The sequence below is a fragment of the Salmo trutta genome, chromosome 29, assembly GCF_901001165.1.
Source record: "Salmo trutta chromosome 29, fSalTru1.1, whole genome shotgun sequence".
NCBI classification, from domain to species: Eukaryota; Metazoa; Chordata; class Actinopteri; order Salmoniformes; family Salmonidae; genus Salmo; species Salmo trutta.
Genome location: NC_042985.1, coordinates 42,158,524 through 42,176,858, shown reverse-complemented (window position 1 = coordinate 42,176,858; position 18,335 = coordinate 42,158,524). Strand labels below are relative to the sequence as shown.

Here is an 18,335-nt window from a genome sequence, read left to right as displayed (position 1 = left end):
TAAAAATACACATTTGTGAAATAAACATAAAATAGGGCTGCCTGTCTAAATGCAGCCTGTGTGTAAGCTACCTCCTTGTGGGTCCTGTCTAAATGCAGCCTGTGTGTGTGTGTGTGTGTGTGTGTGTGTGTGTGTGTAGGCCACCTCCTTCTGGGTCCTGTCTAAATGCAGCCTGTGTGTGTGTAGGATATCTCCTCGTAGGTCTTGTCTAAATGCAGCCTGTGTGTGTTTAAGCCTTCTCCTTGTGGATCCTGTCTAATTGCAGCCTGTGTGTGTGTATGCTACCTCCTTGTGGCTCCTGTCTAAATGCAGCCTGCGAGTGTGTAGACTACCTCGTTGTGGGTTATGTCGCTTATGCAGCCTGTTTGTGTGTGTATGCTACCTCATTGTGGGTCCTGACTTTATGCAGCCTGTGTGTGTAGGTTACCTCCTTGTGGGTCCTTTCTAAATGGAGCATATGTGTGTAAGCTATCTCTTTGTGGGTCCTGTCTAAATACAGCCTGTGTGTGTGTCGGCTAACTCGTTGTGGAACCTGGTTAAATGCAGCCTGTGTGTGTGTGTGTGTGTGTGTGTGTGTGTGTGTGTGTGTGTGTGTGTGTGTGTGTGTGTGTGTGTGTGTGTAGGCTACCTCCATGTGGGTCAATTCTAAATGCAGCCTGTGTGTAGGCTACCTTCTTGTGGATCCTGTCTAGTTTCATCCTGTGTGTGTGTGTAGGCTACCTCCTTGTAGGTCCTGGCTACCTCCTTTTGGGTCATGTCTGAATGCAGCCTGTGTGTGTGTGTAGGCTACCTCCTTGTGGGTTCTGTCTAAATGGAGTGCGCGCCGTGCATGTGTGTGTGTGTGTGTGTGTGTGTGTAAGCTACCTCCTTCTGGATCATGTCTAAATGCAGCCTGTGTGTGTAGGCTACCTCCTTGTGGGTCCTGTCTAAATGCATCCTGTGTGTGTAGGCTACCTCCTTGTGGGTCCTGTCTAAATGCATCCTGTGTGTGTAGGCTACCTCCTTGTGGGTCCTGTCTAAATGCAGCCTGTGTGTGTGTGTGTGTGTGTGTGTGTGTGTAGGCTGCCACCTTGTGGGTCATGTCTAAATGCATCATGTGTGTGTGTGGGCTTCCTCCTTGTGTGTTCCATCTAAATTGTGTGTGTGTGTGTGTGTGTGTGTGTGTGTGTGTGTGTGTGTGTGTGTGTGTGTGTGTGTGTGTGTGTGTGTGTGTGTGTGTGTGCTACCTCCTCTGGGTCATGTCTAAATGTAGCCTGTGTGTGTGTCGGCTAACTCCTTGTGGCTCCTGTCTGAATTCAGCCTGTGTGTGTGTGTGTAGGCTACCTCCTTGTGGGTCCTGTCTAAATGCAAATTGTGTGTGTGTGGAGACTACCTCCTTGTGGCTCCTGTCTGAATTCTGCCTGTGTTTGTGTAGGCTACCTCCTTGTGAGTCCTTGTCTAAATGCAGCCTGTGTGTGGGCTACCTCCTTGTGGGTCCTGTCTAAATACAGCCTGTGTGTGTGTGTGTGTGTGTGTGTGTGTGTGTGTGTGTAGGCTACCTCCTTGTGGGTCCTTGTCTAAATGCAGCCTGTGTGTGGGCTACCTCCTTGTGGGTCCTGTCTAAATACAGCCTGTGTGTGTGTGTGTGTAGGCTACCTCCTTGTGGGTCCTTGTCTAAATGCAGCCTGTGTGTGGGCTACCTCCTTGTGGGTCCTGTCTAAATGCAGCCTGTCTGTGTTTGTAAGCTATCTCCTTGTGGGTCCAGTTTAAATGCAGCCTGTGTGTGTGTGTGTGTGTGTGTGTGTGTGTGTGTGTGTGTGTGTAGGCTACCTCCTTGTTGTTCCTGGCTAACTCATTGTGGTTCCTGTCTAAATGCTGCCTGTGTGTGTGTGTGTGTGTGTGTAGGCTACCTCCTTGTTGTTCCTGGCTAACTCATTGTGGGTCCTATCTAAATGCAGCCTGTGTGTGTGTGTGTGTGTAGGCTACCTCCTTGTTGTTCCTGGCTACCTCATTGTGGGTCCTATCTAAATGCTGCCTGTGTGTGTGTGTGTAGGCTATCTCCTTGTGGTTCCTGTCTAAATGCTGCCTGTGTGTGTGTAGGCTACCTCCTTGTGGGTCCTGTCTAAATTCAGCCTATATGTGTAGTATATGTGTAGGCTATCTCCTTGTGGGTCCTGGCTAACTCCTTGTGGTTCCTGTCTAAATGCAGCCTGTGTGTTTAGGCTACATCCTTGTGGGTACTGTCTAAATGCAGCCTGTGTGTGTGTGTGTGTGTGTGTGTGTGTGTGTGTGTGTGTGTGTGTGTGTGTGTGTGTGTGTAGGCTACCTCCTTGTAGCTCCTGTCTAAATGCAGCCTGTGTGTGTGTGTGTGTGTGTGTGTGTGTGTGTGTGTGTGTGTGTGTGTGTGTGTGTGTGTGTGTGTGTGTGTGTGTGTGTGTGTAGGCTACCTCCTTGTGGTTCCTGTCTAAATGCCGCCTGTGTGTGTGTGGGCTATCTCCTTGTGGGTCCTGGCTACCTCCTTGTGGTTCCTGTCAAAATGCAGCCTGTGTGTTTAGGCTACCTCCTTGTGGGTACTGTCTAAATGCAGTGTGTGTGTGGGTGTGTGTGTGTGTGTGTGTGTAGGCTACCTCCTTGTAGCTCCTGTCTAAATGCAACCTGTGTGTGTGTGTGTGTGTGTGTGTGTGTGTGTGTGTGTGTGTGTGTGTGTGTGTGTGTGTGTGTGTGTAGGCTACCTCCTTGTTGGTCCTGTCTAAATGCAGCCTGTGTGTGTAGGCTACCTCCTTGTGGGTCTTCCATACAGTAGACCTGGAAGCAGTCTATGATGTCTCCAGGGTTGACCCTCCAGTAAACAGTCACACTGGTGCTGCTGGCTGAAGCACACTCCTGAGGCTGCAGAGACGGCTTCTGAGGAACTGAGACACACAGAGAGAGGGGGCAGATAGAGTTAGAGAGAAAGAGAAAGTGTTTGTTTCTGTTCGAGAGAGACCCACCTGGGATTCCCTTGCGTCGTGTGTGTGTATTGACTGCATTGCCCTTGGCGTAGTCTTCAAACACTAGTAGTCCCCGAGGACCCAGCTCCAGTGACATGGCTGACTGTAGTGCTTCTGTTAACCTTGGAGAGGCAAACAACAATTATGAGAGTGTTTGTGTGTATGTGGCAACGGTCATCGAAACAATTCTAATAAATGCAACAGTTGGACAGTGGTTGAAGATACTCAAAACCTTTAGCATTTTTACATTCCGTTAGATATTGACTGAATTATAGCACATAAAACGTTTTACTGGGACAGAGAGTTTGGTGGGAATATGTGTATTCAGTTTGTCAAATGTCACCGTTTTAATTAGAATGCACTCATACAGTATATACATTTTCTTATTGTATCAGGTATTTATTTAATTTGTTGTGTTAAAATAAAGAAAATGTGCCTCATTTGCATAAATTCACAGGGTATACATATATGAATAAATTAACATAACGGGGTGTAACAGGACGGCAACCACTAAACACTTACTCCGTCTACCCTACCTACCTGCACTCACCTGCGCTGTCTAGACTGCCTCATGAATTACTGTTGTCACATTCTCTTGTAAAATAAAATTATATGTTATTGGTCACATACACGTGGTTAGCAGATGTTAATGTGAGTGCAGCAAAATGCATGTGCTTCTAGTTCCGACAGTGAAGTAACAAGTGTGTCAATAGCAGGATACCCACAGATAAATAGCAGGATACCCTCAGACACTGAGTATACCAAACATTAGGAACACCTTCCTAATATAGAGCTGCAATCCCCCTCCCTTTGCCTTCAGAACAGCCTCAATTTGTCGGGGCATGGACTCTACAAGGTGTCGAAAGCATTCCACGGGGAGGCTGGCCCATGTGAACTCCAATGCTTCCCACAGTTGTGTTAAGTTAGCTGGATATCCTTTGGTAGGTGGACCATTCTTGATACACACATGAAACTGTTGAGCGTGAAAAACTCAGCAGCGTTGCAGTTCTTGACACAAACCGGTGCGCCTGGCACCTACTACCATACCCTGTTCAAAGGCACTTAAATATTTTGTATTGCCCATTCACCCTCTGAATGGCACACATTCACAATCCATGTCTCAATTGTCAAGGCTTAAAAATCCTTCTTAGACCTCATACCCTTCATTTACACTGATTGAAGTGGATTTAACAAGTGACATCAATAAGGGATCATAGCTTTCACCTGGTCAGTCAATGTCATGAAAAGAGCAGGAGTTCTTAATGTTTTGTATACTCAGTGTATATTACACCTATCTAAACATACATTGTTTGAGAGATCAGACATATCACTATAATCCGAGTGTTCATTTTCATTGCTTTCATTTCAGCATATCTAATTTGTAAAAATGTCAACTGTATTAACACCCATCAAAATAAAGTTGTCTTTCGTCTCTTTCTTGTTATGTAAGTGTCGAGAGGGTGTGTTAAATCCCCAACGAAGCTTTTGCATTCTTATAGATTCTATGGAAAGACAATGTATTACATTGAGCACATTTCAGCCATTACCGGGGTGTTTGACAGGTCATTACAAACCTTTCCTCTGTCGTAACAGTAACGGGAAAATAAGACGGACACAAGTGAGAGTTTGAAAGAGTCACAGGAGTAAAATGAAAGAAATCAATCCAGAGAGATTTAAGTGACAAGTGGATTTTGCACCCCTCAAACACAGGAAATAGATGGCTGCCAAAGACCTCAGGTGGGCAGGGCATGCACATTGCTAGTGTGTGTGTGAGACCCATTGCCAGAGACATACAGGTAACTGCCAAAATAAAGGAAACACCAACATAAAGTCATCTTAATAGGGCGTTAAACACCTTCAATGCGTCTCGGCATAGATTCTACATGTGTCTGGAACTCTATTGGAGGGATGCGACACCATTTTGTTGATGTTTTGTTGATGGAAAACACTGTCTCAGGCGACACTCCAGAATCTCCCAATTGGGTTGAGATTTGGTGACTGAGACACACACACACACACACACACACCCTTTAAACCCTGTATGCTCCTTTGTGACCTCTTTTTCAAAGTCACTGAGATCTCTTCTTGTAGTCATGGTAGCCAAAATGGGCTAAATGGGCAACTGGGCATTTTTATACATGACCCTAAACATGATGGGATGTTAATTACTAAATTAACTCCAGAACAACACCTGTGTGGAAGCACCTGCTTTCAATATACTTTATATCCCTCATTTACTCAAGTGTTTTGTTTATTTTGGCGGTTACCTGTACCTGCCTGCAACACTTAATGTTAGCTTAGAAGCAAAACCTCACAGTCACATGCCATCAACAGAACCAGCTGGTTGGAATGTTAAATCAATCAACATGGTCACCAGGGTTGGGGTCAATTCCGTTTTAAAATCCAGTCAATTCAGAATGTAAACCAAATTCCAATTCCACATTTTCCTCATTGCAAATAATTGAATAGTATTGGAATTTCACTATACTTCCTGAATTTAAATGGAATTGACCCCAACCCTGGTGGTCACTACACTCTGAATATGACCAACCCCACCAGTCAACAAAATGACGACACACACCTAAAAAAATTATTTTGTCCTTTGCTCAGTATAATCATGCTAGTATAGCTTACATCCAATATTGTGAGTACAGCTGACACAGTGCAGTTACCTCATATAGATGTCTTTGGATGTCTGTGGATAAGAGGTTTCATTAGGTACATACAATAATAACCTACAATAATAACTGCAAGGTTTCCATCCAACTGCTTCCACCAATTCAACCTAGTTCTCAATGGGTCTGAAACTTCAAGCTCGGTCCGACCCAAGCCCGATGAACTGAAGCCCGAGACCCAGTCCGACATCACAAAAATGTAATGAGCCCGAACTGGAAAAAAACCTGATTTCTAGATAACAGCCCAACCTTTTCCTAGACCATGTTGCTATTTTGCGAAAGTTAACCAGTAGGCTATTCATTTACACTGGTGTTGACAACAACGCAGCAGAGATGGCACCGAGTGGGGTGAGGAGGTGAGAGGGAAAAGCCCTTGCCTTGTCTAAATAAAGTGAGGAGAGGGAGAAAACCCAACTTGAATATAATCAACAACTGTTATATGTGGACTCAAAGTGTGTAAAACATCCATATATACAGTATCTTCATAAATTAGACAGATGCTACTTCTGTTGCCTGTTTTTAAGTGTTTGTTTGATTCCGTGAGCTCCAACGGTCTCATGCAGCCTATATAAGTACAAGTCAGTCAGTCATGCCTTTAAATACAGCTTTTATTTTGAAAATAATAAATGAAATGTTCTAGCTAATTAAGTTATGGCCTATGTATTAAGACAACAGAAGAGAACACAACAGAAGAACAAGTCAATAACATCAAAAATGTAGTCTTGAATAATTCAATTATAAATACATGTTCTGGATATTATTAGCTATAGACCTATGGCCTATATATTAAGACAACAGAACACAACAGAAGAAAATGTCTTTGTTCTCCTCGGGGTCGATGGTCCGGCCTGCCACACTGAATATCCTTTCGCTGCTAGTGGCCGGGATGCAAAGCACCCGTCTCTCTAACTTGGCTAGCAGTGGATATGTTGTGCTGTTGGACTTTCACCAGCCCAACATCTCTCTGTTATCCTTCATCACAGGTCACTTTACGATGTATTTTGTCACATCATCCTCTTCTTCATTCCCTGCTGTGACATTTTCCCACTCTGAAAAGTCAAGCTCTGCTCTCTTGGCGGGGGGTGGCACTGAAACGTCATCCTCTGTGGCCTGTGGAAGTGTGCTCATATGATCACATCTTGCCTGTCTTGGGGGGGGGGGGGGGGGGGCAGCATCCTCAGCTGGTTAAACTTGGGCCAGAGAAACGTTGTCACCTTTGATGTCCACCTTCCTCTCCAACCATTCACTGTGTTGTAGTCACACTGCAGCCTGCTGGCAGTGAGTCTTGCACATTGGGCTGGCAGTGATGCTTTAGTCTCTCTGACCATTGAAGGGTTAGCTGACAACATCATGAAAACGTTACATGCGCTTCAAAAGGGGCAGAAGGCCATGTGTTGTTATGGTTCTGAATGGCCAGATAGCTAGCAACAATGACAAGGAAGGAATGACAAGGAATGTGGTGAATCATAAGTGACTTGTTCCAGCGCATTTGATCTTGTTCTTGTTTTGAGGTGTTTTGCTAATATGGCTCAAATCTAACCAACATCTGTAATGATGTATTTGAGAAACAACTTCTCATTGTTCTACTTTATTTATGTTTTCAATAACCATTGGAAGCAAAATATAGTTTACATGTTATCAACAATGTAAGCCAACCTTGTCTGTTTAGCCCCATAGTTGCACATGCGTCGTTTTTGTTGCTACCAACTCGTCTATAGACACACAAGATTCAGTGTGGGGTATTTGTCCCCCTCCAGTTCCATCTGTGTGTCGTAAAATGGCTAGAAGAACTCCAGGAGAAACTGCAGGTCATCAGCTGCGATTTTCTCCACGGGCCTCCAGATTTTCATGCGGTTTGTTGTACAAGTCCTGGACAGAGTACAAGTCAGGTAGACTGTGCTAAATCTTGTGTCCCCCATCTGAAGCAGGGTCTTCGAGAGTTGGGTAGCCAGTCCAGACTTCTTGACATACCTGAGGCATGATTAACACATCATAAACTTTCAAAACCGGTACATGGCAAAATAAGATTGCCCACATAGTAAGGCTCTATGATATTAATTATATTCCTAAATACAATGTTGGTATGACATGGTTGAACAAAATAATTAGGATAACATGTCATATTTATTTAAAAAATGTTATAGCCTACTTGACCAGGAACTTTGCTGCGGTGAGGGTTTCAGCGATGTCCTCAATTGCCAGTGCTGCTCTGTCAAGACCATGACATAGCACCATGTTTAGAACGTGGTCCTGACAGTCCAGCCTCTGATACGGCCGAAGGGCAAGAACAATGTTGGAGCCGTGGTCAATCACCCAAACAATTCTGCTCAGTGACATAGCGTCAAGGCCAAACTTTGTCATGAGCAGCTTCGCCAACTCTTGCCTTATATTCTTCTCAGTTTTTGAGTCTTCAGCTGGACACAGCCGTGGTCAAGTTTCTTTCAATTAACTGGAACTCTTCAGTTATGAAATGACATGTTGTCAGATAACTAAGCTTCTGATAGTCACCCACACTGTGCCCTCTTTCAGGTTATCCTTTACCTTATCTGTAAGTTCTTCTCTTTTGTCCTCTGCCATTCTCTTGCACCTGGCAGAGATGGTATCATGACTGAGTAGATCAGCCTCTCCCATAAGTGGCTCCCACATATATAAGCTCCTGGCATCTTTGAAACGAAAACTGAAAAATGTTTTAGTCACTGCCTGTTTTGTTTTCTTTGACAGTTACCGTTTTGTTGACGAAGCTGACATAAAAGCTTGGCCTGAGTAGGCTGTCGCGCCACGGCATTGTGCAAAATGGTGCTGCAGGGAAGAAGTACCTGTCGTCTTGCTGTCATAACGTAGAACGGTCTCGCATCCTCTGCAATTGACATGGCCAGCTGATTCTCCCGTTGTTTTAACAACCAAGTCGAATGACTTCCTCACATCTGATTGGCATTCAATTCGCTGTAACATGTGTTATAATGGTATAACAGAGTTGTTCTAACCAATGTATCTTATGTTCAGACCCTACCATATTGGCAAGTCACAGGTGTATGAATGTGTCATGTGAAAGAAGTATGGCAGGGAAGGCACAATTAGCAAATAGGGAATGTTTTTTGTCTCAACAAATGAGGGATTTTGGTAACATGACTTTTGAGTCAGAGAAACAACACGTAAGAAACAAGTTAATAATTGTTATTAGATAGCAGTTTCAGCACCCCGTACAGCGCAATACACACTGGAGCCTGTGCCTGCTCCTGCAGCTGACAGGGAGGAGGAAAGAGAGACAACTGCGCCAGTCACAAAGGCACGCACTGAAAAACATTTCTTACACGTCGCAGAAAGTTAGAACCAGACCTGGCCCGAATCAATTCTTGAAAACACATGGCCAGCCCGAACCTGTAAGGCCCAGGCTGAAATTGATAACTTTAATCCAACCCTCTGAGAACTGATTATCTTAACAAAGGATGCATTTGTCAGTAGTTTCAAGTTTCTATGTCACATACACAAGTACAGTGAAATGCCTTTCGCACAATGCAGTAATCATTAACAATGTAATGCTAAAAATAACAAGGTAGAACAAAAACACATGAGATATAAAAAAAAGAAGAAAAAAAGAACACAAAGTAAGTAAGCATAATATATACAGGGTCACTTCCAGTACCATATTTACAGTGTGCAGGGAAACTGGATCGATAGAGGTACAATAGATACAGTATGTATAAGGGTAAGGTGACTAGGCATCAGAATATATGATAAACAGAGTAGCAGCAGCAGCCTACCTGACCACTCACATACAACTGATGATTGTATGTGAGTGGTTGTGTGTAGAGTCAGTATAAATGTATGTGCATATAATGTGTGTGTGAGCAAATTATGAAGTGGTGTTTGTACGTGTGTTGGATATAAAATACAAAGGTTAACTCAGACAGTCTGTGTAGCCATTTTGTTAACTAGTTAGTTAGCCTTTTAGCAGGCTAATTAGCACTACACTGTATTTGTGTGGGTGTGTGTGTGTGTGTGTGTGTGTGTGTGTGTGTCCCTCACCTGTGTGTCTGGGTCTATCTCTGCCTCTCTAGCGGTGGTGTCCAGTGTAACCTTGGTCTGGTCTATACTCTCCTGGAAGGAGACGATCTGGTCGTAAAGCTGCTCCAGCTTTGCCTTCTTTTCCTCCTCCATGCTCAGAGACATGGTGTTGTACTGCTCCATCACCAGAGCCATCATCTCCTCATTCTGAGCCTCCATCACCTCCTCACTGTCCCTGCAATGGTCCTGGGAACATAGAGATCAGGAGGTACAGGGGACAGAGAGAGTTACAGGGGAAAGAGAGAGACAGGGGACAGAGAGGGACAAGGAACAGAGTGACACAGAGAGGGACACGAAGTCTAAACTGGTCCATTGGAAGAGAAACTGAAAGAGAAGGGTTAGGCCAGAAAAAAATCTGCAGGGAAGTTTTGTGGTAACACTTTGCATTATAACATGCATTATTCTACGCATTCAATAACACACAAGTAGACAGTTACTTGAGTTTGAGAAGATGGGGGACAGAGAGGGACAAGGAACAGAGTGACACAGAGAGGGACACGAAGTCTAAACTGGTCCATTGGAAGAGAAACTGAAAGAGAAGGGTTAGGCCAGAAAAAAATCTGCAGGGAAGTTTTGTGGTAACACTTTGCATTATAACATGCATTATTCTACGCATTCAATAACACACAAGTAGACAGTTACTTGAGTTTGAGAAGATAGCAAATTCTCTCTTTCCTCCTACCTCTACAGTGTTGTATCCCAGCTCTAGTTCTGACACCAGATCCTCAATGTTCTCTGATCTCTCCTGCAGTTCTGAGATCCACTCACTCAGCCTCTCCTGGAATACGAACAGAGCACAGAAACACACTGAATGAAAACTTGAACTAGGAAAATACAATACAGGCTACTGTAAGGATGGGCTGTTTTAGATGCAGTGAACACAATAAAAGTGTTGGTTTTGCTCTTCTGTAAAATAAATATAAATAATTCAGTCTCTCCCTTTTGTCGCTCAACTCTCCATATGTAAGGACTATGTAAGTGTACTTGGGACACAAAACAATAGTTGCTGGTTCAAGCCCCTGCTGAGATGGCACCAAGGTGGTGCCGATAGAGATGGCAGCTTCGCTTCTAGTCCTTAGGAAACTGTGCAGTATTTAGATTTTTTTATGTATTATTTATTATATTGTTAGCCCAGAAAACCTTAAGTGTTATTACATAAAACCGGGAAGAACTATTGGATATAAGAGAGACGTTAACTTACCAGCACAACCAGCACTACGATCAGGAATACGACTTTCCCAAAACGGATCCTTTGTCTGCACCTCCCAGGGCATTTGAACTGATTCCAGAGGCCGACCCAAAACAACGCCGCCGGAGGAGAGGTTGCCGGAGCGGTCTTCTAGTGAGGCTTCGAATGTGCGCACACCACCCACCGCTCCTGAGTAAATTACTCGCAAATGTCCAGTCCCTAGTTAACAAAGTCGACGAAATACGGGCAAGAGTTGCTTTCCAAAGAGATATTCAGGATTGTAACATACTCTGTTTCACGGAAACATGGCTAGTTGGGGACATGCTGTCAGAGTCCATACAGCCAACGGGATTTTCAGTGCATCACGCTGACAGGAATAAACATCTCTCTGGTAAAAAGAAGGGCGGGGGTGTATGCTTCATGATTAACGACTAATGGTGTAATTGTAGCAACATACAGGAACTGAAGTCCTTTTGTTCACCTGACATAGAATTCCTCACAATCAAATGATAATGTATTATCTCCCAAGAGAACTCTCCTCGGTTATCGTCACAGCCGTGTATATCCCCCCGCAAGCGGATAACAAGACGGCCATCAAGGAACTTCACTGGACTTTATTCAAACTGGAAACCATATATCCTGAGGCTGCATTTATTGTAGCTGGGGATTTTAACAAAGCTAATTTGAGAACAAGGCTACCTAAATTCTATCAGAATATTGATTGTGGTACACGAGTGAGTAACATGCTCGACCATTGCTACTCTAACTTCCGCGATGCTTACAAGGCCCTCCCCCACCCACCTTTTGGCAAATCTGACCATGACTCCAGCTTGTTGTTCCCCTCCTATAGGCAGAAACTAAAACAGGAAGCGCACGTACTTAGGTCTATCCAACACTGGTCTGACCAATTGGATTCCACGCTTCAAGATTGCTTCGTTCACGTGGACTGGGATATGTTCCGGTAGCCTCAGATAATAACGTTGACGTTTACGCTGACTCAGTGAGCGAGTTTATAAGGAAGTGTATAGGAGATGTTGTACCCACTATGACTATTAAAACCTTCCCTAACCAGAAACCGTGGCTTGATGGCAGCATTCACGTAAAGCAGAAAACACGTACCACCGCATTTAATCATGGCAAGGGAAATATGACCGAATACAAATAGTGTAGTTATTCCCTCCGTAAGGCAATCAAACAACCAAGGTGTCAGTATAGAGACAAAGTAGAGTCGCAATTCAACAGCTCAAACACGAGACGTATGTGGCAGTGTCTACAGACAATCACAGATTACAAAAAGAAAACCAGCCCTGTCGTGGACATCGACATAGCGGCCCGCTACCAAAGACTTTGAAAGTTCTTTCAAGTGCAGTCGCAAAAACCATCAAGCGCTATGATGAAACTGGCTCTCATAAGGACCGCCACAGGAATGGAAGACCCAGAGTTACCTCTGCTGCAGAGGATATGTTCATTAGAGTTACCAGCCTCAGAAATTGCAGCCCAAATAAATGCTTCAGAGTTCAAATAACAGACACATCTCAACATCAACTGTTCAGAGGAGACTGTGTGAATCAGGCCTTCATGGTCGAATTGCTACAAAGAAGCCACTACTAAGGACACCAATAAGAAGAAGAGACATGCTTGGGCCAAGAAACACGAGCAATGGACATTAGACCGGTGGAAATTTGTCCTTTGGTCTGGAGTCCCAATTTGGGATTTTTGGTTCCAACCGCGGTGTGAGTGAACGGATGATTCCCGCATGTGTATTTCCCACCATAAAGCATGGAGGAGGTGTTATGGTGTGGGGGTGCTTTGCTGGTGACACTGCCTGTGATTTATTTAGAATTCAAGGCCCACTTAAGTGACTTAAGATACTGTAGAATAGTATACATATGTATACATATATAGTGTATACAGTGTATACATATGAGATGAGTAATGCCAGATACACTACCGGTCAAAAGTATTAGAACACCTGCTCATTCAAGGGTTTTTCTTAATTTTACTATTTTCTACATTGTAGAATAATAGTGGAGACATCAAAACTATGCAATAAGACATATATGGAATCATGTAGTAACCACAAAAGTGTTCAACAAATCAAAATATATTTTATATTTGAGATTCTTCAAATAACCACCCTTTGCCTTGATGACAGCTTTGCACACTCTTGGCATTCTCTCAACCAGCTTCACCTGAATGATTTTCCAACAGTCTTGAAGGAGTTCTCACGTATGCTGAGCACTTTTTGGCTTCTTTTCCTTCACTCTGCGATCCAACTCATCCCAAACCATCTCAATTGGGTTGTGGTCGGGTGATTGTGGAGGCCAGGTCATCTGATGCAGCACTCCATCACTCTCCTTCTTGGTAAAATAGCCTTTACACAGCCTGGAGGTGTGTTGAGTCATTGTCCTGTTGAAAAATAAATGATAGTCCCACTAAGCCCAAACCAGATAGGATGGCGTATCGCTGCAGAATGCTGTGCTAGCCATGCTGGTTAATTCATTCCTAATTACATTTGTGTTTATTGGGTTTATGTTGTGTAATTTGTTAGATATTACTTGTTAGATATTACTGCACTGTCGGAGCTAGAAAAACAAGCATTTCGCTACATCTGCAAATAACGTGCATGTGACAATCAAATTTGATTTGATTTGAGAAGGAGAGGGGGGCAGTCAGTGGCGGTGGCCCTGAATTGTCTACAAAGTGGGCAAAGAAGGTGTTTAGTTTGTCTAGAAGCAATACGTCGATGTCCGTGACGTGGCTGGTTTTCTTTTTGTTGTCCGTAGTTGCCTGAGCCTCTTGCCTGAGCCATTGAATTTCAACTCCACTTTGTTCCTATACCGACATTTCGCTTGTTTGATTGCCTTGTGGAGGGAATAACTACACTGTTTATATTAGGCCATATTCCCAGTCCTCTTTCCATGGTTAAATCTAGTGGTTCGCGCTTTCAGTTTTGCACGAATGCCGCCATCCATCCACGTTTTTTTGGTTAGGGTAGGTTTTAATAGTCACAGTGGGTACAACATCTCTAATGCACTTCCTTATAAACTCACTCACCGAGTCAGCATATAGATCGGTGTTATTCTCTGAGGCTGCCCGGAACATTGCCCGGTCCGCGTGATCAAAACAATCTTGAAGCAGTGATTCCGATTGGTCAGACCAGCATTGAATGGTTCTAGTCACGGGTACATCCTGTGTGAGTTTCTGCCTATAGGACGGTAGGAGCAAGATGAAGGCATGGTCGGATTTGCCGAAGGGAGGGCGAGGGAGGGCCTTGTATGCATTGCGGAAGTTTGAGTAGAAGTGGTCAAGTGTATTGCCCGCGCGAGTGCTGCAATCAATATGCTGATAGAATTTAGGTAGCCTGGTTCTCAAATTTGCTTTGTTAAAATCCCCAGCTACAATAAATGCAGCCTCAGGATATATATCCAGTGAAGTTCCTTGAGGGCCGTCGTGATACCTGCTTGAGGGGGTATATACACAGCTGTGACGATAACTGACGAGAATTCTCTTGGGAGATAATATGGTCGGCATTTGATTGTAAGGAATTCTAGGTCAGGTGAACAGAAGGACTTGAGTTCCTGTATGTTGTTATGGTTACACCATGAGTTGTTAATCATGAAGCATACACCCCCATCTTTCTTCTTCCCAGAGAGATGCTTATTTCTGTCGGTGCAACGCATGAAGAAACCCGGTGTCTGTACCGACTCCGACAACATATCCCGAGAGATCCGTGTTTCCGTGAAACAGAGAATGTTACAATCTCTGATGTCTCTCTGGAAGGCAACCCTTTCCCTAATTTCTTCCACCTTGTTGTCTAGAGACTGGACATTTGCGAGTAGTATACTCGGGAGTGGTAGGCAATGTGCCCTTCTACGGAGCCTGACCAGAAGACCGCTCCGTCTGCCCCTTCTGCGGCGCCGTTGTATTTGGTCGCCTACTGGGATCCGATCCATTGTCCTGGGTGGTGGTCCAAACAGAGGATCCGCTTCGGGAAAGTCGTATTCCTGGTCGTAATGTTGGTAAGTTGACTTCGCTCTTAATTCCAATAGTTCTTCCCAGCTGTATGTAATAACACTTGTAAGAAATAATACATAAACTCTAACAATGGGAGCCGTTGTCCCAAACGCGAGAAGGCAGGCGATAAAGCTTAGGTTCAAAATAATATTTTGGACAGATTTTCTCCCATGCCCCTCCCCCTACCACTCACAACAACAAAGATGAGAGATCACTTCTTCCTCTCTGACAAACTGTTTCAACTTGCTATTTGCATTTGAGGTTTGGTCCAACAGAATCGGTCATATGGACACCAAAACACATGGAGACATTATTTTACTGTAATAGAGGAGATGTTAACCTTTTGAACCATACACTGTTTATGTTTCAACTCCTCAAATTCTGAGCAGAGCAGACTACTAAAATGGATGTACCAATGAACATTCATTCTGGGAAATTAATGCTCAGTCTATTGCGCGTGCATTACTGTACCATTTCCTGGGTGGTTATACTAGCTGTTTAGTCTGTTTTATAAATGTGCAATAAGCATAAAATAATTATATAGGGAATTGGCAACTCGTTCATATTCAGAGAAATAAGGTAGGTCACTTGATTTCAACATCTGAACAAAGTGGACAGGCTAGCATGCTGTTCAAACAGTTGGAGACGGACAGAAGGTTGTGTTCATAACAATTCAACTGTTTTGCCTTGTTAGCTGATACAATTTTTCTGTACAAATCTATTTGGTTAAATGTTTTTTCTATGTTATGACTCTAGAGACAGAAAGAGTGAATAATTTTCATGGGGCATGGTAATTATCGATACCAAACACACACTAACAGGCTCACAAAAGCACTCTGTGTGTGACTGAAATATGAGCTGTGTCTTTACATTGCCAATGACCTACACTGAGTGAACAGGGAGAACTGATCACATATCACTGTCACCACTTGATGATGTCACATGGGAACTTTACACGGATTAAAACAGGTGACATCATACTTTCTAAATGTGCATCACTGGGGCCTGAAGAGTAATAGGAGTAATAGGTCGGAGCGTGACTAGGGGGATTTCTAGATAGTATATTTCTGTGTTTGGTTCCCAATTGGAGGCAGCTGATAATCGTTGCCTCTAATTGGGAATCATACTTAGTGTGTTCCTTTTCCCACCTGCGATATGGGATATTGTTTGTTTTGTATGTGTGCCTTTGTGCACTACGTTTTGCACGATCATTATATCTCTGTTGTTTTTTTGAAGTTTCACGAGCAATAAAATATGGAACTCTACTCACGCTGCTCCTTGGTCCAGTTATTTAAGCGACGGTCGTGACAGTATCCATCATTTACTCAAGTGTTTCCTTTATTTTGGCAGTTACCTGTATCTTGGCTCTATAATTTACTCAAAACCTACCTGGACTCCTAACACAAAACAGATATACAAAAAGAGACAATAACGACTATATTTCATGAGGAGACTAAACTAAATATCAGGTCAATAAAAAAATAAACATATTGCACACATCCTTCATTCAGAGTGTTCTCACGTTCTGTTTACAAGCCCGGTACAATTACATGTCCATCTCAAACCAAAAACAATTACACAAAATAGTAAAGCTGGCAAGTAAAATCAGTGGTGTTAGTTTAGTGAGCATGAAAGCACTGTTCTTGGAGAGAGTGGCGCAGGTGAGAGTAAGGATTGCCACTCAACCAGGAGTACCAGCTTCTACCATTGCAGTTCTGTTCCATTTCTTTTCACTGTTGTAGCACATTTGATATGCATACATTCATCCTGCTCTATTCATTGCATTCCATGTGTGTATTTATTATTCCTTTTAAAACCTCTTAAGGATCTGCCCCTTTCTTTATCCTAAAATGACATACCCAAATCTAACTGCCTATAGCACAGGACCTGTAGCAAAGATATGCCTATTCTTGATACCATTTGAAAGGAAACACTTTGACGTTTGTGGAAAAGTGAAATTTATGTAGGAGAATATAACACATTAGATATGGTAAAAGATAATACAAAGAAAAAAATGTTTTTTTTTACCATCATCTTTGAAATGCAAGAGAAAGGTCATAATGTATTATTTCAGCCCAGGCACAATTTAGATTTTGGCTACTAGATGGGAGCAGTGTATGTGCAAAGTTTTAGACTGATCCAATGAATTATTGCATATCTGTTCAAAATGTTGGATCAAGACTGCCCAAATGTGCCTAATTTGTTTATTAATACATTTTCAAGTTCATAATTGTGCACTCTCCTCAAACAATAGCATGGTAATAACTACTGTAAATTGGGCAGTGCAGTTAGATTAACAAGAATGTAAGCTTTCTGCCCATATCAGATATGTCTATGTCCTGGGAAATGTTCATGTTACTGAGAATCTCATGCTAATCACATTAGCCTACGTTAGCTTAACCGTCCCGTGGGGGGGGACACCAATCCTGTAGAGGTTTTAACCTCTCTTGGGTAGGGGGCAGTATTTTCACGGATGAAAAGCATGCCCAAAGTAAACTGCCTGTTACTCAGGCCCAGAAGCTAGGATATGCATATAATTGGTAGATTTGGATAGAAAACACTCTAAAGTTCCTAAAACTGTTAAAATGATGTCTGTGAGTATAACAGAACTGATATGGCAGGTGAAACCCCGAGGACAAACCATCCCCCCCAAAAAATGATTCAGCCTACCACTGTTTTCAATGGCTGTCACTTTTATTATAAGGCAAAATCCTCCCAGATTGCAGTTCCTAGGGCTTCCACTAGATGTCAACAGTCTTCAGAAAGAGTTTCATGCTGGTTTTTGGAAAAATGAGCCAGAAATGGTAGTTTTTCTAGGGGGCTGTCAGCGATTGCTAGGAGTGGTGGTAGGAGTCAGGCGCAGAGAGCAGAGGTAAGGAAAAATGTGTTTATTCCTTAATACGAAAACGGTCGACGCCAACACAACCGGCGTGAATAACGAAGTGCCCAAATACAACGGGTCCACAGTACGCATATAAAACAACACATGCAGATCGCCAGCACATCCAACAAAAAAAAGCACTCTAACAAAAATAATCCCGCACAAACCTGGGCGGGCTAAACAGGCTTAAATAACCATAAATCAAGAGACACAAATAAGGAACAGGTGCAAACAATAAGACATACCAACCGAAAAGGAAAAAGGGATCAGCAGCGGCTAGAGCACTGCCTGAGCAGGCAGGGGAGCCACCTTTGGTGGGATTCGTGACAGGGGCTCCCATTTTGGCTGTAGGGTTTCCAAGCGAAGAGAGCGCGTTCTTTGGTATTTGTCTCCGGTAAAGACAATAACGATTCTCCGTCTTAAATTTTATCAATTATTTACGTATTAGGGTACCTAAGGTTTGATTATAAATGTTGTTTGACTTGTTTGGAAAAGTTTATTAGTAACGTTTGGGATTCATTTTGTATGCATTTTGGGGA

General features: G+C 43.2%; 1 protein-coding gene across 1 annotated transcript in view; it reads right to left on the bottom strand.

The window, feature by feature from the left end:
- Positions 1 to 18,335, bottom strand: part of cmya5 (cardiomyopathy associated 5) — an 86,771-nt gene that overhangs the window by 43,267 nt on the left and 25,169 nt on the right. The window contains exons 4-8 of the mRNA XM_029722365.1: positions 10,392 to 10,487; positions 9,671 to 9,895; positions 5,642 to 5,664; positions 2,970 to 3,091; positions 2,757 to 2,891 (exon numbers count right to left, since the gene is read on the bottom strand). Coding sequence (XP_029578225.1) covers positions 2,757 to 2,891; positions 2,970 to 3,091; positions 5,642 to 5,664; positions 9,671 to 9,895; positions 10,392 to 10,487 — 601 coding nt within the window. The remainder of the gene's footprint in view (positions 1 to 2,756; positions 2,892 to 2,969; positions 3,092 to 5,641; positions 5,665 to 9,670; positions 9,896 to 10,391; positions 10,488 to 18,335) is intronic.